Raw genomic sequence first — 24,587 nt, forward strand, 5'->3', positions numbered from 1 at the left:
TAGGAAATAGAAATTGAAAAATGAGCAAGATTAGTTACACTTTTACAAGATAAATAGACTTTAAGTCCAAAACTGTGAAAGAGACAGAATCACTATATGATAACAATTGGATCAATTCAGTAATAAATATATACATATATAAAATCTCCTAGTGCTGGAGCCATCCATTACACAAGGCATATATTTTTAGACTAAAAACAACATATAGACTCCTGTACACTAATAATTGGGACCTTCAACATCATACTTTCATCAATAGACATGTCACCCAGACAAAAATTTTTATACAGGATCATCAGAATTAAAGTATTTTATAGATGAAGTAGCCCTAATAAATATTTCTAGAGCATAGTTTCTAACAACTGTAGAATTCACATTCTCTCATTAGTATGCAGTACATAGGAGATTCCCCTGAATATAATAATATAATACATGTGAGGCTTTAAAACAAATGTAAGTGTGTGTGTGTGTGTGTGTGTGTGTGTGTGTGTGTGTGTATGCCAGAGTGCACATATGGAGGACAGAGGATAACTGTGTGTTGGTCCTCTTCTTCTATCTTGCTTGAGACAAGATCACTTGCTATTTTGCTGTTGAGTGTCTCAGGCTTGCTGTCCCATGGCTTCCAAAGATTCTTCTCTCTCAATCTCTGTCTTGCCACGGAAGCACTGGGATTACAGACATGTGGCTTCACTTGGATTCTAGGGACTCAAATGTGCAGCAAGACCTTTACTCCCTGAGTTATTTCTCCAGTCTCTAAACAAAATTTTGGCATTAAGACCATATCAGGTATCTTATCTGACTACAATGGAACAAAAGTAGAAATCGGTAACTAGAAGAACTTAATGACTGTACAAATGCATAAAAACTCAACATCCTGTTCTTGAATTACCAGTGGGGTCAATGAGGAAACCAAAAGGGAAATTTAGAAAAGATGAGTTAAATTCAAGAAACATCAGGAAGGCTAACTAAGAAATACAAAGGAAATCCAGATAAAATCAGAACTGAAAAAGGAGACATTATAGCTGATAGTACAGAGGATTATTAGACACTATTGTGAACAACTATATACCAAAAAAATTGGAAAACTTGAAATAAATGGGTAAGTTTCTGGGCACATGGAACCTGTCAAAACTGAACCATGAAGAAATAGCAAAGCTGAAGTGATCGACAGTGAGCCGTAAGAGCGGATCAGTAATGAAACATCTCACAACGAGGGAGAGCCCAGAACTTGGTGGCTTTACTGCTGAATGCCACAACAACGCTTCAAGAATAGCTAGTACGCGTCTTCTCAAGCTATTGCATAACTGAAAGGGTAAGAACACTGCCAAGCTCATTCCACAGGGTCATCATCACTCAACACGAGACAAAGTCAACCCACAGAAAGACAATCTAGAGACCAAGTATCCCCAGTGAACATCCGTGAAAATTTTCTCAGCAAGATGCTAGCTGACTCTAACCAATGATAAAGTGCGATTTATCTCAAAGAACGATTCAGCATATGCAAATCAATCAATTTAATAAAGCACAGTAGCTGATTGAAAAACAAAAATCATGTGCTCATTTAAACAGATGGGAAAAACTTTCATAAAATTCAACATCTCTTAATGATATAAACCTTTAAGAAATTAGTTATGAAAGAAACAGAGTTTAACTCAATATAAAAAAAATCCTTGTCAAAAATGGGAGGATGTGGGGCTGGAGAGATGGCCTGGTGGTTAATTCCTTTGCCTAGAAAGCCCAAAGGCTTGGGTTCAATTTCTCAGTATCCATGTAAAGCCAGATGCACAAAGTGGCACATGCATCTGGATTTTGTTTCAGTGGCTGGAGCCCCTGGTGTACCCATTCTCTCTGTGTGTCTATCTCTCTTCTCTCTGTTTTTCTCTGCTTGCAAATAAATGAATATTATTTTTTTAAAAAGGAAAAATGTTCTGAATAGACATATCTCAAAGGAAGACATAGCAATGACTGAAAGTAAACAAAAGTATTCTCAACCTCATTGATCATTAGGAAAATGCAAACCAAAGCCATAAGGAGATATCATTTGACCTTATTTAGAATGACTGTTATAAAGAACGATTAAAAAAAATAACAAATGCTGGCAAGAATGGAGAGATGGAACTCATGTATTACTGGTGAGAATGTGAGTAGTTGTTATGGCAAATCGTGGGGATGTTTCTCAGAAAAATTAAAATAAAAATTAAAATTTTAATAAAAATTAAAATTAAAATTAAAAAATTAAAATAAAAATAGGACGACCATCTTATTCAGCATTGTCATTTATTCATATATATCTAGAAGAGATGAAATTATAAGAGATACTGTGAGGTCCATGTTGATTACAGTGCTGTACACAATAACCTAGATGTGAGCTCAACCATACTGTCCACAGATGGATGGATGGAGTTGGGAAATATGGTGCACTCACGATGGAACACTACCCTGTACGGAGAAAGGTCAGAATCTTGTCGTTTGTAGCAACATACTACAACCGGAAGACAGTGTACTAAGGGAAATAAGCCAGGTACATAAAAACAAATAGTGCATATTCTCACTCATTAGTGGAATCTTAAAAAGATGAACACTTGTGGGTAGAAGTTAGAATAGAAGTTACTAGAAGTTAGGAAGGGATGGGGAAGAAGAAAAACTGCACCATAGGTACCAAAATAGTTAGGAAAGGGAAGCAGTTCTAATGCACTAGAGAATGTTGGGTAACTGTAGTCTACAATAATTATCTACTTCAAAATAATGAGAAGGATTTGGAAGTCCTTGGGACATAGAGACAATATTTCAGGGGATACATAATGGGTTACATTATAATAGTGTATCTCAGAAGTAAGTGTCATGTATAAAATTTGGGCTGTAGAGGTGTGGTTAGACACTTGGCTGTGAAGTGAAAGGACTCATGTTCAATCTCTATCCAGATCCTACGTAAGCCAGACGCACAAAGGTAAGGCAAGCACAAGGTCACACGTCCACTAGGTGGTACAAGCATTTGGAGTTAGCTTGTAGTAGCTAAGACATTGGTGCACCAATTTTCTCTCTCTTGCTCCTTCTAAAAAATAAAATAAAATAAAAAATAAAAATTGATTTTCTGTTTACAGTGTATAGGCCCAGGAGTGGCATAGCTGAGTCAAATGGTAGATCTACTTTTAGAGTTTTGAGTAATTTCCATATTGATTTCCAAAGTGGCTGTACAAGTTTGCATTCCCACCAACAGTGGATCAGGCTTCCTCTTGCTTATAACCTCATGAGCAATTGTCATTTGATTTTGACTAGAAGAAAATGGAAGGGCTGGGAGGATGGCTTAACTGTTAAGTTGCTTTCCCACAAAGCCACAGGACCAGGTTCGATTACCCAGGACCCACAAGATGCATAAGGTGGTGTATTCATCTAGAGTTCATTTGCAGAGGCTAGAGACCCTTGTCTGTCTTTCTGTTTCTCAAATAAATAAATTAATTAATTAAAAATAAAGATAAAAATGATCTTTATAAAAAGAAAAAGGAAACACTGCTGTACTCATAATTTTAAAGAAAATATCATTATATTTCCTTAATGTTAAAATTATTCTATCATTAAATAATAATGACATGGCTCTCAAAGAAAAGGTCTAGCATGTATTGAGTCCACAGCTGTCTGACTATTCAATACAGCTTTTTTTAAAAAAAATTTTATTTATTTATTTGAGAGTGACAGACACAGAGAGAAAGACAGATAGAGGGAGAGAGAGAGAATGGGCGCGCCAGGGCTTCCAGCCTCTGCAAACGAACTCCAGACGCATGCGCCCCCTTGTGCATCCGGCTAATGTGGGACCTGGGGAACCGAGCCTTGAACCGGGGTCCTTAGGCTTCACAGGCAAGCACTTAACCTCTAAGCCATCTCTCCAGCCCTAATACAGCTTTTTATATCAAGTAAGCAAACTTCCAATGCATAGCTGTTTCAAAGGACTCCAAAATTATAATATCTTTGTTATATTAAATTATCATTTCTTCCTCATGGCAAAATATGTAGAGGAAACAAAAATATCGTCCTTGAGAAAATAAATATAAATCATGTAACTTTAAATAAATTATTCCCTATAAGCATTCATTAGTAGCATTAAAAGATAAAAATTTGCCCAGTGTGGTGGTACAAGCATTTAATCCCAGCACTCAGGAAGCAGAAGTCAGAGGAACACTATGAATTCCGTGCTAACCTGAGACTACATAGTGAATTCCAGGTCCGCCTGGGCTAGAATGAGACCTTCATCCATGGAAAAAACAAACAAAGATTAAAGTTTAAAATGAACTCTCAAAATGATAAGAAAATGAACAACACAATTAAAAATGGGAAACATTGGGCCGGGTGTGGTGGCTCACACCTTTAATCCCAGCACTCGGGAGGCAGAGGTGGGAGGATCACCGTGAGTTCGAGGCCACCCTGAAACTCCATAGTAAATTCCAGGTCAGCCTGGGCTAGAGTGAGACCCTACCTCAAAAAAAAAAAAAAAAAAAAAAAAGGGAAACATATTTGAACAGACACTTCATCAAAGAATGTTAATGGAAAACAAATGTACAAGTAACAAGTTGTCATTCATCATTCATTCATCAATATCATTTATCAATAAAGAAATGAAAATTATAACCACAATACACCACCACAGACCCATTGAAATTTGGCTGGGATTTAAAATAATTGGCCATTTCATGTGTTGGAAAGGATATGGAGGATAGAGTATTCTCTGCCCTCATGTTATAGTTTGAAACTGGAAACAAAAAATGGTGTAAGCAAATTATATCACATTTATATAATGGAACTCCACTTAGCAACAAGAAGAAATGAAGCCAAGTAGGGCCGTGCACACCTATATTCCAGACTTTAGAAATGTCTGAGGCAGTAGTCGTATGACTCCTGGGCCGGTCTGTACTAGATAGCAAGACCCTGACTTGAACCCTCTACTCCCTAAACAACAAAAACAAAGGTATAAACTAATGATCTAGTAAAAAAAAAGCATAGGTAGATCTAAAAATTATTACACCGAAAAGGTCCTGATAAAAACAGTGATGTGGGGTGAGGAGATGGCTCAGTGTTTAAAGAAACTTACTTGCAAAAACTATCAGCCTAGGTTAGATTCCCTAGTACCCACATAAAACCCGATGCAGCTGGAATGGCGTTCATTTGCAGTGGCCAGTGGCCCTGGAGCACCCGTACTTTCTCTCTCTCTTGTGAATAAATTAATAAAAATATTTTTTTTTAATTTTTTGTTTCTTTTATGTTTATTTATTTATTTATTTGAAAGTGACAGACAGAGAGATAGAGTGAGAGAGAATGGGCACTCCAGGGCCTAAAGCCACTGCAAACGAACTCCAGATGCATGTGCCCCCTTGTGCATCTGGCTAACGTGGATCCTGGGGAATTGGGCCTCGAACTGAGTCCTTAGGCTTCACAGGCAAGTGCTTAACCACTAAGCCATCTCTCCAGCCCCTCATAATTCTTTATGTTTATGACTTCTGTGTTTTTTTTTTCAAGTCCAAAGAGCACAAACTTCACAATCTAGTGGAACTAGAATTAATTCTTATTTTGTCCCTTAAGAGTGTCATCTAATAAAAATATTTTAAGTGATCACAAAACAGTATGTAATCTATGATTCCATTTGTATAACATTTAGGGAAATGACATTTAGTGCATAGTGACAGCGGGTCAGGCACTGCCTGGGGAGAGAGAAAGGATGAACTAGGAGCAAGAGGGTGCTAAGGACACAACTGGATAAAGAAACTGAGGAACGTGATGGATACGTTTATTACCTTGACAGTGGCCATGGGGCTTGAGGTGAGCATTCATGTTTTAGATCAGCCCTCTCTCAGAGCTTCTTGGGTCCTTTCAGTATTGGGGAAGACGGTGGATGTATCTGGGGTCAAGGGCAAAGAGGCTCACGAGGAGATGGAGACTTGGGAATGTGGTTGGGGTCCTGGGTATGTCTACCCAAGGGCATCAACGGGGATACCCGTCGGGAGGAGGACAGAGCGATGAGGCTGGAAAAGCCACCAGTTCAAAAGAGGAGTGCCCACAGAATGCTCAGCAGTGCGCCAGGAAGGGATGGCGTTTGGCTCAGGGTCAGCATGGCCCTGGGAGATCCCCTTGGTAGAAGTCACAAGATATGGGATATGGAATTGGGGGAAATGGCTACAACCCAACTGGGCAGCTGGCATCTCTGGAGAAAAGAACACTGGCTTTCGTACTAGCACTTCAGGTCTGGGGTGCTCTTAGCAGACCTCTTCCTTCTTTGCGTCTTGGACGGCACAGAGCAACCTGGGCATGAAGATGTCCTAAGCTGCTTCTAGCTCTGATGGTTACTACCATGAACAGCTTTGTGAGGATGAGCATGTCCAGCCACCATCTCAGTCATGTGTTCTCTTTTGGTGAGCAAACGCCTTTGGCCACTAAGTCATGTCCCCAGGCTCTTAAGTTGTTCTGTTTTTGATTTGCAGAAACGTTAATGGACACAAGGACGGCTACTGCAGAGCTGGGCTGGACAGCCAACCCTGCCTCAGGGGTGAGTCAGACCAACATCCTTCCGCCCTGTGGGGAGGTTCTGATCTCGTATGAGGGCTTGAGGACAGACTTTCCCATAGTGCATGACTGGGAATATTGCCCACCCAGAAAGAAGTAGTACCATGTATCCAACCCGCCCTGTGGTGACACATAGCACATCTCTTGAAGCAGTCCTTCCAGAGAGCTGGCTGCTAGGCAACTTGGCCCATAGATGTGTGGATATGGAGACATGGAGGCTATTGGCTTTGGGGCATATCAGAAGTCGGCAGTGGGCACAGTACTATGAAGAGGGCAAGGGCACAAGGGAGGGGCTGAAGGTCAGAAAGACTGAGGCTGTCATTCATCTTGAGCTTGTGTTAGACTCTTTAATGTTTCATTTTTTTTTTCATTTGTATATGTTGTGTTGTCATGTTTGTGTTCATAGGTGTGTGAGCACACGTGTGTAAGTGTGTATGCATGTGTGTGCAGGTCAAACATTAACAAAGAGTGTCTTTCTCGAGTGCTCTCTACTTATTTACCTGGAAAGACCTTTCACTTGAGTCCAGAGCTCTGATTCAGCTAGCCTTGGGGATCCATTGCCTTTGCCTCTTGAGCGCTAGGATTATAGGTGGACTTCCATGCCAACCAGAATGCTAGGCATCTGAACTCATTTCCTCATGCTTGCATGGCAAGCACTTTACCCACTGAACCCTCTCCCTAGTTCCTAAAGAGGCTTAACTTTTTATTTATTTATTTATTTATTTATTTATTTATTTATTTATTTTTTGGTGTTTCGAGGTAGGGTTTCACTCTAGCCCAGGCTGACCTAAAATTCACTATGTAGTCTCAGGGTGGCCTCAAACTCATGGCAATCCTCCTACCTCTGCCTCCTAAGTGCTAGGATTAAAAGCGTGCACTACCAAGCCCAGCTTTAATTTTGCAGAAGAGGGAGTGGAAAGATTGTAAGAGCCACAGGTTGAGACATCATACCCAGAGGCATTCCCTTCCCCCCAAGATAACTGACTACTCCTCCCACAGTGCGTAACTACAACCCCACAGGGAATACCTGCAACCCTCCTGAGGAGCATCACCAATGGAATGGGGGTACTACCACATGATGTATATGAGACATCTTGTTAATAACAATAATGATAATGACATTTAAAAAGAGGCATTCTTAATTCATTTGCTTGGTCTGGAGCTACAAACGTGGAAGAGCCTTCGGTTGCTCATGGCCTCCTGTGGGGGTCACCGTGTGCATGGATAAGCTCGAGTGCCTCTCTCTCTCTCTCTCCCTCTTTCTTTCTTGTGACCAGTGGAAAGATAAACAGGTTTATATGATAGAGCTGGGACTGAGATACAAAAGACAGAGAGAGAAGGAGAAGGAGGAGGTGGAGGGGTCATCAGAGAGAAGGTGCATTGAGCTGGGTCTGGGGCAAGTGGATTGGAGTTTGCTAGGCTGTGAGCAGAGGACCTGGGAGACTATTCAAAGTAGGGGAAGTGGTTAGTAAACAGTGGGTCATGAAAAGACACAAGTAAGAGAGTTGGTGTCTGTGTGGTACATGGCAGCGAGTTGAGGGTGCAGAGATGAGCTGGGGACAGATTCGAATGTGGCTGTCGGGGAAAGGCCTTGGTTGCCATGATGAGCAAGGCACTTTGAATTTCAAGGACAAGAAATTGTTCCTGGGCTAGAGAATGAAAGGGTTAGATCTGCTGGTAGGATTGTGGCAAACAGTTGAGAGGAAGGCAGTGTGGCAGGTATCTTCTTCCTATTGACCAGAGCAGCTTGTAGAAGGAAAGGGTTTCATCCAGCTTACAGTTTCTGGGGAAAATCTGACAGGAAACCTGTCAGGGACCATGATGCAGAGTCACTTCATCACATCAGCAGGGAGGAAACCAGGAAAACATGCGGAGTACCATAAGCAGGGCTGAGCTATGGCGCTGGAGTCTGCCCCCAGTGATGTACTTCCTCCAGTAAGGCTTCCCTGCCTACGGGCTCCACAAACTTCCCAAGCATCGCAGCCAGCCGTGGAGATAGATCTTCAACATTTTACATTCAAACCACCAGAGGTATTTAAGAGGCTCTTTCAGTTGCCTGGGATGTAGCAGGAAAATCAAATTAGAATAGGACACACACTGGAACCTTTGAGGGGAGTGGAGGAGGATTGGCCGTGGTGAACCGCGGTGGGAGGGTATGTGGGGGAACAGCAAACATGATGCTCACGTCTCCAGCAATTGGCTGCTCTTGAGACTTCGTGATGAAGGGAGATGTGAGGATGGAGATCTAGGGGGCTCCTCTTCAGGGTTGAAGTCAGGTGGGACAGGGTGGTCCCAGGCTCCCTCACTGTGCTAGAACATCCCTTTGTTTGGTAACCTCTGCAACCCACAGGAGATTTCACACACAGCAGGGCCACGCCCCATTGTAACCACCCCTTACTGGCCTTATCCTGCTATAGGAATGGTTCCAAGGTGTCACCCCTGGGTACTTTCACAGCCCTCATTTCTACCCCACCCCTGCCAATGCACACGGCCACGCACTATTACCATAAGGGGTACAAGGTCCAGATGAAGCTACTGTTCCCCAAAACATGGAGTGGGGCCTCAGCTTCAGGAATCCTACAGGCTGCTACAGAAACCATCCTCTTCCAACGGGGGTCTTCATGCCAAGCTGATGAGGCAGAACGTCTCCAGGATACCCGAGTTAGTAGAAGCTTGTTATCGTTTACAGATTACACTTCCAATTGAAGCTGTGTGTCTTTACAGGGCATTTATATGATTTATAGCTGTTTTCTCCCCTGACTGTTGTACAGAACACCTGTCTTCTTTAAACTTGAGCTGTTTCCTAAGGAAGATGTTTCTTGAGGGAAACATTTGGCATCAAGTGATGCCCTTTAGAGATGGCAGCTGTCTGGGTGGCTTATGGTCTGCCCTCTCCATTCCCAGTGTGGCTTACTTCCTTCCCCAGTGCTTTTCCTGAGGTCATCTATAACTGAATAGCTCATCTCTTGATCCCCCAAGAAGCCTGGCTGGCTTGCAGCAACCAGTGGTACATGCAGGCTAGTCCTTGGCCTGGATCAAGAGAGGGACTATGCTGTCTTCCCACCCTTTGTTCTAGTCTTTAGCAGAGGCCTCCAATTCTACTAAACCACCAGGGGCTCCCAATAGCCCCGGCTGCCATATCCAACAGCCACAACCATGCTGGACCCCCCCCCCCCCAATCACAGGTCTTTTCAGTGCTGGGGGGGGGTTCACAATAATGCCCTACATCATTTCTTTTTCTAAAAATCTATTTTATTTATTTATCTTTATTTGAGCAGAAGAAGGGAGGGGGCAGGGAGAGAATGGGAACACCAGCCCCTGTGCATGAACTCCAGATGCATGTACCACCTTGTCTATCGGGCTTTATGTGAGTACTGAGGAATCTCAAACCTGGGTCTTTTGGCTTTGCTGGCAAGCCCCTTAATAGCTTAGCCATCTCTCCAGCCCACACTACATCATTTCAGAGTTTACACCTCTGTGTATTAGTACCTGATTCCTTTCTGTCTCACCACCTTCCTTCTGTGGTACCATGACCGGGATCCAGGGTACAGAGCTGGGCATGTTTGCTCACTATTGGAAATTTGCACCTGTTTTGCAAGCTGATCCAACTTGTTGAAAGTTTGTGACTTGGGCAAGTGATGATGGCCTCATTCTTGGAGGTGGAGGGCATGAAATGAGGAGGAACATCTTGGGTGGTGTTGCAGTTTCCTTCTTGTTGTTAGGACAAACATCTGGCCAGAAGCAGCTTTTGGGAGGTGGGAGCGGGAGAGAGAGAGAGACTGACCAAGGAGACTCTTCATTTTATGGGGATGTATTTATACTTGAGTATTGCCTGATCTAGGAAGGGAAGAGGTTGGATCACATCTACCCCACAAAGTCATTTTCAATTCAACTACTAGAATGGTGACCATAATATTATATGTTACAGCCAGCACATATGTATGACCAAATTCATAACATTACTTTATAATTAAGCAGCCTGTCTTTAATGCCAGGTTTGTAAAAATCACCACATGCTACCTGGTGAGCAGAGAGAAAAGACAACAGAAAACATTTGTATTGGGACGAAGCCAGGGAGGAGCTGAGTTACCACTGTGGAGCTGTGGCTATGCTGAGGGGTCCTCCCTGTGTCCCTCAGTGACCCTCTGCACAGAGGATGCAGGCAGAGGTGGGAGGAACACCGGAGCTTGCTGACCAGCGACTCTAGGTGAAAAATGGCTAGGTTCAGGTTCAGGGAGACTCTGTCTCAAGGAAATAAGGTAGGAGAGGGATGGAGAAGGGCACCTGATAGTCTCCTGCGGCTCCCACATGCGTGCGTGCGTGTGTGCGTATGCACGCGTGTACATTTGCAAACATATTACGCACACGCATATAACAAACATGCAAAGCACATAATAAGTGATGTCAATAGGGTTACCTCTGCTGTGTTAAGCCCGATGAGGGCAAGGGCACACCCAGGAGGCGCCCTTGCTTTCAGTGGAGTAACAGTAAGCCTGGGTCCCTCGGAGAGGCAGGCTTAGTCAGTTTCCTAGTTGGAAATCCAAACCCAAGTCCTTTTTACTTTCAAAGAGTTTGGATAGAGCTCACCTGCGATTGAATCTGGGCTACTTATGGCCTTCCTGTATGCAAGTCACTGTGCCCGCGACACAAGAGTCTCTAAGAAGGGCCATTTCTGTGAGTCATCATCCCCAAAGCCTGCTCTGTAGGCTTCTAGCCTCTGCCTCCACCCATGCCACCTCTCAGAAACATCTTCACGGCCTGTGGGACGGGAGTTGATGATTTGAATGCAGTCATTGTTTTCAGAGGGGGAGGGTTTGATAGAGGAAATGCGGAAAAGAGAACCACAGGCCCTCAGAATGAGTGAGCTACTTTAGGCGTGTGTTCCCTGTGTGTGCACAGTTGTGTGTTTGTGAGCATATTTGTGTGTGTGTGTGTGTGTGTGTGTGTATATATATATATATGTACCTGTATGGGGCTATATTTGTGTGTGTGTATGCATGTATGTGTGTATAGGCATGGTTTTCTGTGTGTCAATATTGATATTTATATATTTCCATGTGTGTATATTTGAATGTATATGTGTACATATTCATATACGTCTGTGTATGAGTACGTATTTGTGTGTAGGTATGTATGTGTATATGTTGACATTTGTGTACATATATACATGAATATATGTAGGTTTCATTATAGGCATATATGTGTGTGTATTTGTGTATATATGCATATGTTTGTATACTTATATGTGCTTGTTTATGTGCATATGCATATGTACGCTATATTTCTCTGTATGTGTGTAGCAGGCAGCTTCAGGGTCACTGAGATGAACTTCCAGACCAGGCACGGTTATGGAGGAAGGGATTTATTGAAGCTTACAGATCCAGGGGAAGTTCCATAATGGCAGAAGAAGCTGACCTGCCTTCACAGAACCAAGCACAGAGAGAGAAGCACAAGCCTAAAAGCCACACAGCACAGCACACTTCAGGAACTCCAGCTAGGCCCACTCTGCATATCTTTAGATTGAAATCTCAACCCCACCACCACACCTTAAGATGCTCCCAGTGACAGGGCCTCCAGCCAGGTGGCTGCAGATGCAAACTAGAAACTAAGAAATCATTTAACATATTGAGGGCTGTCTATTCAAACTACCACATTGTGTGTTTGTATATATGTCTGTATATGCCTGTGAGGATATGCGTGCCTATATGGTGGTGTAAACTGAGCTACTCCACGCATCTTTAGGCAGTCCCTAGAGTTCTGGAAATAGTTTCTGTGACGGGAGGATTGCTGGATGAGATGCTGAGCTTCGGGAGGGAAAGATGCTCCCACGAATGTCTGTGTCTGGTCATTAGCTGCCCCATGGGGGTGCTCACCTGTGGGGCTAGGGGCACGCAGCCCTTCTCCCACAGCCTCTACGTGGCTGTCTTGTGGTGGGCTCTCTGTGGCGCTTGACAGGCCCTGGCTGTTGCTGTCTTCCCTGCCAGATCCTCCCTTGCCAGCCTGCCCCTCGGGGGAGTGTAAAGAGAGACCACTCCGTACAGGAAGCCACTCTAATTACTCCTTGCCTGTTTCAAGGCTGGGCAAAAATCAATTCAGCATTATCAGGGCTGGTCTGTAAAACTTTATGGAGTGAGGCGTGACAGCAGATCGGCTGGCATCCCACACCCCAGCGTGACTGTGCGTGTGACCCGCGCCTGCCATTGAGCCCCGCTCAGCTCGTCTCCTAGATCCTCTGCGTAGTGGGTCTGAACAAATTGGGTGAAGAGTTTACCTTGGCACGTGCTTAGGAAATGTTAGCACATCACTAACCCTCTCCCAGGCTGAATTTTCTCTCATCCTCCTTTGATGATTCAACCCTACTAATTAACACAGAAAAGCCTGAGCTAAGTTAGACAGATCCAAGTGAAATTGAACTGTGGGCAAAAGAAGTTTGTGAATGGAACTTCCTGTATTTGATTTTGGAGTCGTGCCGGGGCAGGAGGGGTAGAGGGTGGTGGCTGCTTGTACCTTCTCAGTCTAGTGCCACGGCATGGCACCCTGGTAGCATGTGGCTTAGTGGTTGGTTGCTCACTGATGTCTTTATTTTGCTTTTGCCTCAGTTGGGGCTTTTTTTTTTTTTTTTGGTTTTTCGAGGTTGGGTCTCTTGCTGGTCCAGGCTGACCTGGAACTCACTATGTAGTCTCAGGGTGGCCTCAAACTCATGGCGATCCTCCTACCTCTGCCTCCAGAGTGCTGGGATTAAACGTGTGTGCCACCACGCCTGGCCTTCAGTTGGGGCTTTTTGTAACCAGTGACAGAAAAGCACAAATCCTGAAGGAAGTAGTTTGGCTCAAGGAACAGGATGTCCCAGGGCTTGTGTGGCTTTCGGCTTGGGCCAGTCCAGGTCCCCGAGGTCCTTCGGTCTCTTCCGCCCCCGCCTCTTTCTTTAATCTTTGTTTTCTCTCCTGTTTCTTTTCCCACCACTTCTCTTTTTCTTAAAAAATAATTTACTTTTTCTATCACTGACATTTTCACACATGTATATAATGTATTCTGATCTTATTTCCAACAGTTACCCTCTCTTATTTTCCCCTCCCATTAATACCATTCTTATTCCTCATTAGTCCTTTTTCTTAAAAAAAAAAAACAATTTTATTTACTTGAGGGACAGAGGGAGAGGCAGATAGAAAGAGAATGGGCATGCCAGGGCCTTTAACCACTACAAGTGAACTCCAGACACATGTGCCCCCTTGTGCATCTGGCTTACGTGGATTTTGGGGAATTGAACTCCGGGTCCTTAGGTTTTGCAGGAAAATGCCTTAACTGCTAAGCTATTTCACCAGCCCTCCTCCCCCCCATTAGTCCCATCTTAACTTTCACACCTTTGTTTTCAACCCATTGAGTTAAATGAGGGTTGTTTGCATGACAGTGGATAGAGGCTGTTTTCTGTAGGAGTGGGGACCTCCAGAGCCTGCGGTGCTGATGACCCAAACTCCCCAGCTCCCAGCGACTGGAAGGCTTGGGGTGTCCTGTATCCTTCCCCCATTGATGGTGAAGTACCCATAATTCAGTGTGCTGCCCAGCCCTTCTCTTCCCTTTGCTCCCATGGTGTTGGCCCAAGCCAGGGCTCTATGGGTCAAAGCTGACTACACAGCTCCAAACCATTAGCCTCTTCCATCCAGATGCTGGAGAAAGAACGAATGTCTGCCAGTAATCCTTCTAGCAGCAGCCCTAGGTTTCATTCAGATCAGGCCTGACTTGCCTAGTTTCTATCCTGGGCCCACTCTGAACCAATTCCTGTAGCCAGAAGTGCACAATTACTTACTGCCTACACTGAGTCTGGGTCCACCCTGTATTGAGTGTGGCCCACAGGAAGCTCCAGGCCTTCAGGGCAGGAGGAAGTAACTCTTCAGAGAGAGAGAGAGAGAGAGAGAGAGAGAGAGAGAGAGAGAGAGAGAGAGGGAGGGAGGATATAACTCCAGAATGGTGAATAGATGCTGAATACCAAGACATCTCACACTATATACCCTGAACATGATGTATACCTAGGCAAGTGCTGATCCTCACAAACTCATTTTACAGATGAGAAACCTAACGTGCAGAACAACTGGTGAATTACCTAAGGTCTCTTGGCTAAAAAGTGCCAGGGCTGCCCTTAAACCTCCCATAGGCGGGCCCTCTAGAGGGACAACCTAGGTAATGTACCACATGGAGAATCCAGAGATGCATTCTGGAAGGCATCTGAAGTTGAATCTCTGGGAGTTCCTTGAATTCGGGCTCAATCTGTAAAAGACTTTTTTATTTTTTATTTGTATTTCCCCTTACAGCATTAGCCATGCCTGGAATTCTTTCTGGAGCTGTCACCTAAGAATTAGTGTGGCTTTCTTCACAGAGAGTAGCTGGCTCCCCTGCTGGTGGCCTCTGACCCTCAGATCCCTCCCTCTGCCCCTCTCCTCCCCTTCCCTCTCCAGGTAAACCACACAGCTAAGTCACAGCTCCCCACCCCAGGCCTCCCACCCACTCTTTATCTTTTTCTCTCTCTACCAAAAGGCCTGTAATTAGGAAACATTAGCAGGCTCAAAACAGCTTTCATACCTGAAACATCCTCCCTAATTGCACTCAGCAGAGCTCTTCCCTGGCTATTAATGTCACTTTTATGAAGCAATGAGGAGCAAAACACCCTGAGGCACTTAAAACATTTTTTATATAATATGCGTCTTTTAGGAATGGAAGTTTAAAATCACCTGCTTGACAGACACAGTGATAGACAAAAGCATGAGGGGCTCAGGACCCCAGCCATGAGATGGGTCCTCCTCCAGGAGATGGAAGGCGGTCCAGGAATTTCAGAGGCTGCTTTCCAAGGAAGAAGTCAAGAGACATGGCGAAGGGAGAGGCTGATGAGCATTGGATGGATTTACATTGGGAAGAGAATTGGACCAATGATTTACAGGGGTGTGTGTGTGTGTGTGTGTGTGTGTGTGTGTACATACATGTGTCTGATAGAGGAGAGAGAGAGAGAGAGAGGGAGAGAGTTCTGTTTGCCTAGTTTACTGGAATCTTGGGAGTTGTAGTTATTTGAACAGAACCTTGATGCCTTGAAGATTTCTTTTCTTGCTTTTAGAAATGCCTCATAGACTCATTCATCAGCAAAGATGATTTGTACAAAACTCCAGAGCTTACCCAAGCCCATCACTCCCTTTCTGGGAAAGTTGTGGTCCCAGAAAGAAATAGTCCCCTGAGGTGAGTCACCCAGGCCAGCTGGAAGCAAATAGGCAGACGGAAAGTGTCCACCGCCTAGGCCAGCCACTATCTGCTTGTGCCCTGACAGGCTGAACCGTCTTTGCTCAGTTATACAGGCGTTCTTCTTCTCTCAAATTTCCTGGGAAGACAGCACCTACCACGTCCCTTACCTCAACCCTGAAACCTTTTTGCCAATAGCATGTGGCACGTCTTCTCAAGTTGAACGGCAAGGGGCTTTCAGGACAGTTGAAGGAAGCAGGCTTCTGACATTGGCGCCAGGATAGAGCAGGTGTGAGTCAGGCCTACCAGCCTGAGCTCATAGCACCCTAGGTTGGAAGCCTGGGTGAAGGATGCAGGTGAAGACTCAGGGATGAATGCAGTGTCTTCAGAAACGGGGCAGCTCTCTGAGGAAGCCTTACTGCTGAGGCTGTCAAAGTGATAGAATCATTCGGCCTAAACCCACTGTATTTATGAAGGAATCAGCCCAGGACTTGGAATCTGCTGATCTCGGATTATTTCCATTTTCTGCTAAAATTCTTTACCCCCTCTGGGCTCATATTGTGCATTTATAAGATGAGTAACGTAAGAGCTTATTTACAGAGTGACTGGGAGGATTATGTTGTGTTTACCTTTTTTTTTTGTAAGCTATAAAACTCATTGCAGTGCTACATGTCCTGACTCTTACCAGTGGCAGAATTGACTCTTGTTGAGATTCAGCTTGCACGGGATTAGGGTAGGCACTGATTACAAGAGGTGGGCCTTTCTTTGATATAACAATGTTGATATAAGATCAATGTTCCAGCATTTCTGTTAGGTTGTGTTTCTTGTTTGAAGAGTAGAGGGCACACCTTGTTACTAAATCCAGTGTTACTCTTAATTCCTACTATGTCTGGTCACCGTCAATTAAACAGTGACTGCATGCCAGGCATTGGGGATTATTTGTGTCACGTCACTGATTCTCACCAGAAGTCTGAAGGCAAGTGGCATATCTCCCAATTCTCAGAGCCATTACCCAAAGTCACAGAGCTGCATGCATAGGGGTGTTACCGGAACTGACCCCAGGCCTATCTGACCACAAAGATTACTTTGTACCACTGTCTGTGGATGGAAGAGTGTGAAGAAGGAATCTCAGTAATTGTCGAGAAGCCACAGGGAAGGTGGGGCAGTGGGACAGGCCAGTTTTTCCCAATATTCTGCAAGGGAAAGGATACATTTTCAAGCGATGGGCTAGAGAGAAATGCATGCAGTAAATAAGAGACGAGACATTTTTTTCTTTTTGGTATGTGTGCGTGATGTGCATGTGTCTGTGCATGTTCATATGTGTGGATGCGAGGGTGTGCATGCCTGTGTTAACAAGCCAGATATCAATGTCAGTTGTCTTCCTTAATTGCTGTCCACCTTATTTATTTTTATTTTTATTTTTATTTTTATTTTTTGGGTTTTTTGAGGTAGGGTCTCACTCTAGCCCAGGCTGACCCGGAATTCACTCTGTAGTCCCAAGTTGGCCTTGAACTCATGGCGATCCTCCTACCTCTGCCTCCCAAGTGCTGGGATTAAAGGCGTGTGCCACCACGCCTGGCTTACCTTTTTTTTTCTTAAACATAGGTCTCTCACTGACCACCAATTTAGCTAGAATAGATACTCAGCAAGCCCTAGGGATCCTACTGCTTCTGTCTTCCTGGCACTGAGGTTCCAGGGGCACACCACCACACCCAGCCCCACCCAGCTTTCACATGGCTGGTGAGACTCTCAGCTTATGTCCTCACGTTTGAGTGACAAGCTCTTTACTCACTCAACCATCTCCCTGCTCCCTATGCTTTCTGAAAGCAAGTTCTGGAGACATGCTCGAGTGGCTGATTCGTGAAGCAGAAAGCCTCACTTAGAGACCAAATGAGCCCAGGCCAGAAATCCAGAAGACAGACGTGATCCCTGCAGACGGTGAGCTCCTGGCAGTGTCAGAGGGTCCCAGACTGGCCAGATCTCACCTCCTGGACCTTGGCGGACACCCAGGAAGTGAGGACTCCTGGGAAGGGGAGCTGTCAGGAGACCCCAGTGAGGTGCTCTGTCCCTCCAGTGGCGTCCGTGTTAATGCTGCTGAGCAGATGCCTTCACCTTCTTCTCCACTGGGCTTTCGCATCAGGGTGCAGACAGCAGGTCCCACCCATATCCTGTCCTGAAGGATGGAAGAGCAGTCCACCTGAGCAATGCTGGAGTCGGATTTCAGACTTGCTGTTGAGGGCTCTGCTTCGAAACCAACACCGGCAGTGATACTGGCTTGTGTGTGCATTTAGGTGCAAACAATTCTGCAATATTGAACCAGGGAGTTAACACAATACTGGAGGTGATGTGTGTGGCTAACAGTCATGGGAATCCGGGGTGTCTTTGAGAGTGATGGGACTTTCTTCAGTCCATGGTTGGGCTGTAACTCAGGGGTTAGGGCGCCACACATTCATGGCCACACAAAACTTCCACGGAGTCAGTGTGGCCTCCAGGTTCTTGCCTAGGAATTTTGGCGAGTGAAAGCCACAGACCATAGAGGGTGATGTTTAGAAAGGTTTTATCGTAGAACTTAAGGAAAGAAGTTAGAACTTCTGCTCAGAGTTAGGAGGGGCTTCCAGGATATAGCAAAGTCTGCCTGGCAACTCTGATTGTTTTTTTGGGTGGGGAGATTTACTGGATGTAGATTGAGCTGGTCAGTCCAGTCTTCAGGTGTCCAGGTGCTGCTGGGTTTTCAGGAAAGAAAATAAACCTGTTTGCATTCCTAGGATGGGGAATTGTCTTTCTTAGAATGGAGTGATCTTCCAGGAATCTTCTGACATTTCTGGCCTCTAAGCAAGGTGGATGCTACATGGACTCCTTTAGGGAAAAAGAGATAAGGAAGAACCAGACTCCCCTCCCTCCATCTATAGGCTCTGGAACATTTCTTGCTTTTACTTTCAGAAGTCCTGTTACCCCTAAACTGCTTCAACAGCATCTTCAAGGAGCTGGCCCCAAGGTGCTAGTATAAGAAAGACCAGACTGAAGTTAGCTATTCAGAAGCAGTCAAGTGCAAGTCCTAGGTGACAGAAATATCCACTCCACATGGTGCTGGCCTGAGCATATCCACAGTGATGGTCTTAATCTGGGAGCTGAGTTTTTAAAGTGACATTAAGAAGACCTGAGAAGGTTGAGCAGGGACTAATGGGTGATCTTGTCATTCAAGGGAGGTTCACGGAACTGGGAATCTTAGTCCAGAAATGGTCCAAATCCACACCCAGGAAGGAAGCAGAGGAATGAGATCATTCTTAGTGGATGCCAGGGTCCTCTACAAGCTTCTTAGCCACAGTCTCAGGGAAATAGTCATCTGAAGCAGTTATACATGATGGCCACATTCCCATCTAATTGCTGGGAGGGAGGAGGGCAGGCAGACTGGAAGAGGGGCATCCTTCCCAGGCCAGATTTAGTTCTCTTGCACCCTGAGAACGGAAATGAAGCCAAGAACTCCTCCCAGGAAGGCTTAGGCCCTCCCTCCTCCCATGGCTGGCTCTCTTGTCTCTAAGCTGGCCAAGGCCACCATGGCACATGTTCCCTGAAGTCCACTTTCCCTCGCCCGCAGCCCCGTGTGTCAAGCCTCAGCTTCAGGTTGGCCTCGGCGGCTATGCGTTCTGAACAGAAACCCCTCCAAGCTGAAGGGAAATGCCACCAGTCTCTCTCTAGGGATAACTCCGTGCCCTTCCATCAACGGAGCCCGGGCTGAGCAGAGCTGTTTAGGCGGCTGGGGCAAGGGAGCTAGAGCCCCCGCCCCTGCCTTGTTGAACAAGGCCTTGTTGGGCAGCAGTGAGAACCACATTCAATCGACAGCTTAAGATAATCACATGTGTGAGGCACTGGGATAATGGTGGCTGAATACCCTGCACCGTTGCTATAGTGACCAGCCAAGCACTGGTTCCCCTCCTATTTTTTTTTTTTTCCTTTCTTGTTTTCTGGACCTCCTTGTTATAGGGCTGGCTGATGGGGTGGGGGGGGATGAGTTTGGGAAATGGGAAAGAGGAGAAAAGGGGGAGGGGAGACCCAAGAGGACCAGGCCATTATATTCTCTTTAAATACCCCAGCTGGAGGTTATTTTAAATCTCAACAGAGACAGAGAGAAACAGTGTCTTAATCCCCAACTCCCTGTGAATTATTTAAAGGGATCCTGTCAGAAGGATGAATTTGTCACTGTTGCAGTGTCAACAGCAGCAGCAGCTGTCATAATGGCTAAGGACCCCACTCCAGGCTGGGCCTGGTAGCCATGTTGCCTCCTGGTGGAGGCTATAGTGGCCTGGAGGGTTGTGGGCCGGAAACTCCTCCTGAGGCACAAGCCTGCAATGTTAAAGTTCCCCGTGGTGGGCTGGCAGATCATAGCTGTATGAAATGTGACAGGTTGTCAGGAGATACATATCATTGCGCCCTTAGAAGCTTCTAGTAGTGTGCCTCTCTTAGCCTGGGGGGGGGGTCTCAGCTCTGAGGGGAGTTCCCTCTTGCTCAGATAGGACCGAACTAACCAGGGCTTGTTTGGCCTTTAAGAGGTGGACATGCCATGGCTTACACCCTCACTGATACACATGCATGTTCACACATATGCACACGAGAGTACTGAAGGTAGAAGTGCAGGAACAGACAACCAGACAGATCCCATCCATTACCGAGGGCAAGCCCATCAAGGAAACGCGGCTGCCCTGTGCTGGGAGCAAGCAGCTAAGCAGGTGTCTCCAGAGCGCGGGCACCCATGCTAAACCATCTCCGGCGACCGTGCCTTGAACTTAAGTACCTCGTGGTTTTAAATCTCACAACCACCTCGTGAAGTCTGCGTGATTAGCGTCCCTGGGTTGTGGAAGGCGCAGTGGATTCAGAGACGTCATATAGCTGGGTTTGGCCGAGTCCAGGGCCTGTGAGCTTCATCCTGTGCTAACCTTCCCATGATCAGGTCCAAGTCAGACAGCACTGTGGCAATGCCCCTTAAGCCCACGCCTGGGTTGCTAAGCATACATGGCCCCCTTTTGGGATCAGGTGGCCTCACTTGGGTCCCTCTTCCCCTTTGTCTCCTGCGTCTTTCCACCATCCAAGTTTCCAGACTTGTGGGTCCAGGTTGGTGGAGCGTTGCTTTTAAAAAGAGTTTGCTCTGAGAATCACTGTAGGTATGTTTTTTTTTTTTCATATTCTAATTACATCCTCTTCTGTTCCTTTGCTCTAATGCATCCCAAGGAGTGTGTCCTTGCTATGAATGTGTGGTTCAGAGCATTCTTTGTTTTGTATCATGGCGATATGGAAGTCCTTTCAAGGTTCTGGGCTTTCAGAGGCAATGCTCCCACTGAGTCAGCCACCCATCGTTTTAGCACACCACATGGGTTGTGTTAATGAATAAGGGGGGGGGGGCATTCATGTCCTCCCAGTCCAGAACATCTGGGAAGTAAATTAGGCATATTGGGAGGTGAGCTGGTACTCAGGCCCCCAGGAGAGCTGCTGGGGGAAATGTTGCCGTGGTTGGTTGGTGTGCTAAATGATAGGTCCCTCTGGGTATGTAGGAGTTTATGCCCCAAGGACCTCCTTTTACATTTTCATTAGCTCTCTAGCTTGTCTAATCTCCCTAGCTCTTTCAGGCTTAGCCTATGGTCTACAAGGGAGTTTCTTTCTTGAAGTCCATGCTGGTTGGTGGGGAAGCTGTGGATAGTGGTCGTTCTGGGCCCAGGCCTGAGCCATCTGCTTTGCTAAAGTCTCATTGGCCTCCTGTGGGCTGTGGGAAGTTGAGTGTTGCCTGAGCTCTGGAAAGCTTATTCAGAAGGGCAGCCATCTCTCCTGATTGGGCAAGGCCAGCAAATTTCCATTACGATTCCACAGGGCATAGTGGTAGTGACTGTTTGTGAGACAGTGCCTCTCCCAAACAGCAGTTTATGTATACCCAAGTACAGAATGCATAATGGGCCTAATGCCTGAGAGCTGTGTCTAGTGTTGTCTCCTGTGATCAGAACTGTTGGCTGACAGTGATCCAACAGTTGATTGATTAAAAGAAGAGAGCCCACGCTGAGACAGGACTAGTGGAAGCTTAGGAGATTCACAGAGGGGAAGAGAAGGGACTATTGGCCCTTCTGGATCTGTGAGGGGAAGGAATTTGGTCCTCTAGTTCCTGATTTCCGCTGACTGCAGGGCAGCCTTATTTATCTGTGATGGGGATGATTTCCACACCCCGTTGACTCATCTGGAATTGGAGCTTGACGTTACCACAGTAATAATGATGCTGAGTCCACTAGTAAAGGTAATAATTGGTACCCAGTGAGTGGCAATTAGCTATAGGCATGGTGCTAGATGAGTTATTCCCATGACCTTTCAGGCCTCACCACACCCTGCAAGGTAAATATTATTTTGCAGATGAGGAAACAGAGGCTCAGAAAGGCCTGTGTGGTCACAGGGCTCTAAATAACAAGGTGGTGTTCACCTGCCCTGGCCACTTCCCAGCTTCATCTCCTCCTCCTTCTGTCCCTTACTCTTGCAGCCCTTCCAGTTTCCTGGTTGTCTTGGCAGGCCACTCATTCTGGGGGATTTGTTGCTGTTCCCTGTGACTGGAACACATGTTCATCCTGGCTGGTGTGTGTTGCTCAGGTCTCAGAGGGCACCTTCCCAACCACTTCACTCACAGGCTGCGGCTGTCTCCTTATAAGCTTTCATGGCACTTAATCCTGTATGGCTTTTCCTGGGAAGATGGGAACAAACATCTGTCTATTCATTCCACACAGGGACTGCAGACCAAAAAAAAAAAAAAAAAAAAAAAAAAAAAAAATCAGAAAACAAAAATAAAACAAACAAACAAAATGATCCACTCAGGCCTAGGTTGGACAACACATGAGGTTATTAAGGTCACTCACAGGAGCATGGGTAAGAGGGTGCAGGATCATAATAGGACTTTAAGGCAGTTGCATCCCAGAAAGACCAACCCCAACATGGATGAAGACTCATGATAGCTTCATTCCCTGAGCTCCTTTAGTCCACACACAAGTCCATGGAAGAGCATCTTTGCAGGATAAAGAAGGTGTCAGTTTCTGGAGGCTGATCTAGAAGGTAGCAGATAGATTTGGTGGGAAGAGCCAATGATAATGGCCTCGTAGGGGTGGGGAGACTTGGTGGCAGTTCATATACATCAGTGATTTTTTTGTTGTTTATTTATAAGAGAGAGAGAGAGAGAGAGGGAGAGAGAGGGAGAATGTGTGTGCCAGGGCCTCTAACCATTGCAAACAAGCTGCATGCACCACCACGTGCATCTGGCTTATGTGGGACCTGGAGAATCAAACCAGGGTCCTTAGGCTTTGCAGGCATGTGCCTTAACTGCTAGGCCATCTCTCCAGCCCATACATAAGTGAATTTTAATGGCACTCTTTATGTACACACACACACACACACACACACACACACACACACACACACACACACAGAGAGAGAGAGAGAGAGAGAGAGGCAATCAACCAGACTGCAAACAGTCAATATTCATTGTCTAAATGTCAACAGGCACCAGAGCCACTTCTGAACAACACTTCTATGAGCTCAGACTTCCAATAAGCAGGTCTCACAAATCTAGATCTTGTGGGGAGGGGACCAGAGATGTCTTTCTCATACATCAAAGTCATGGTCTGAAAGCCTGAACATGTACTTTCTAATGGGTGTCATTGTTTTCTTTATTATGCTTATCTCAAGGACAGATTGTCTGCTTGCATCAATAATTGTGCCCTTTCAAAGGCTGTTCCTATTCTGTGTGCTGTGCAAGGTGAACTGGTTTCTTCTACTCGCTGGGCCAGGTTCACCTGTTAGCATCCGCAGTAAGACCTCGCTCACTGCCTCGGGCTTTAGGCAGGTTCCCCCAGCACCCATGCAAACAGGACTGGGCACTGGGAAACAACATGACAGACAGATTCAACATAGTCCATTAGGGTGTTGATTTTGTATTTTAGAATATTCGCAGGGACAGAAGAGTTAAGGAGAATAGCTAAGACTGGAGAGAGAGCTATAAAGCAGAGAGGAGCAGAGGATTTGGCGGTTAATGCCCTGGATGAAAAGCAGGAAGGATGACCACAGGGAGGGAAGAGCCCAGAGTTCTTGCTAGGCACCTGGCACTGGAGGCCGCACCATCCTCAGAGGCTTGAAGAGAGCCGGGTGGGGAATGACAAGCGTCTCCAGGAGCTTTCCCGCAGGTGGCAGGTCATACGAGTCCAGGACACTGGGGAGATTGCAGGTTGGTGACGCTCTCCTTGGTGACTAAAGCTTTGCCTGTGGCTGAAGTCACCGAGGATTCAGAGTGAGCTGAGCATGGAGTAAGGGCTGAGCCTCCGAGAGACCTGTGGAGTTCACTGGCCTCAGACATTACTGGGTAAAACACGGCTACACAGCACCAGCCTTGTGAAGCTAAATGTGTGGAATGATTTTACTTGTTGAAGTGAACTAATAAATTAGTCACAACATAATTCCCTGTCCTTAAGGAGCTCACAGCTCGGCAGCAGACACCAATGTCACACACAAACACCCAGAGCAATTAAAGAATGGTTGAAGGCAGTGCATTATCAAATGTTAAGTTGCGTGGAATAAACTCAGCCATGCTTGAAGCATTTATAAGAATAATAGCTGGATATAAGTGGAGGACATTATCAGGGTCCAAGATTCCTTGAAGGAGGGGACTGACTGCAAAGAGAGCTGAAACTTGCCACATATCTACCATCTCTTGCAAATGTCTCCCACACCTCAGTCTACCCATTTGTTAACAGAGGATCTTGTTCATCTGAAATGGTTTCCAGCCATGTCTGCTGCTCTCTGGCTCTGATGGG

At 45.7% G+C, this 24,587-nt stretch overlaps 1 protein-coding gene across 1 annotated transcript in view; it reads left to right on the forward strand.

Moving 5' to 3' along the window:
- The window catches only part of Ephb1 (EPH receptor B1), a 504,317-nt gene that overhangs the window by 152,402 nt on the left and 327,328 nt on the right, over positions 1–24,587 (forward strand). The window contains exon 2 of the mRNA XM_004664344.2: positions 6,465–6,529. Coding sequence (XP_004664401.2) covers positions 6,465–6,529 — 65 coding nt within the window. The remainder of the gene's footprint in view (positions 1–6,464; positions 6,530–24,587) is intronic.

Source organism: Jaculus jaculus, chromosome 17 (genome assembly GCF_020740685.1).
Source record: "Jaculus jaculus isolate mJacJac1 chromosome 17, mJacJac1.mat.Y.cur, whole genome shotgun sequence".
In the NCBI taxonomy this organism is placed as follows: Eukaryota; Metazoa; Chordata; class Mammalia; order Rodentia; family Dipodidae; genus Jaculus; species Jaculus jaculus.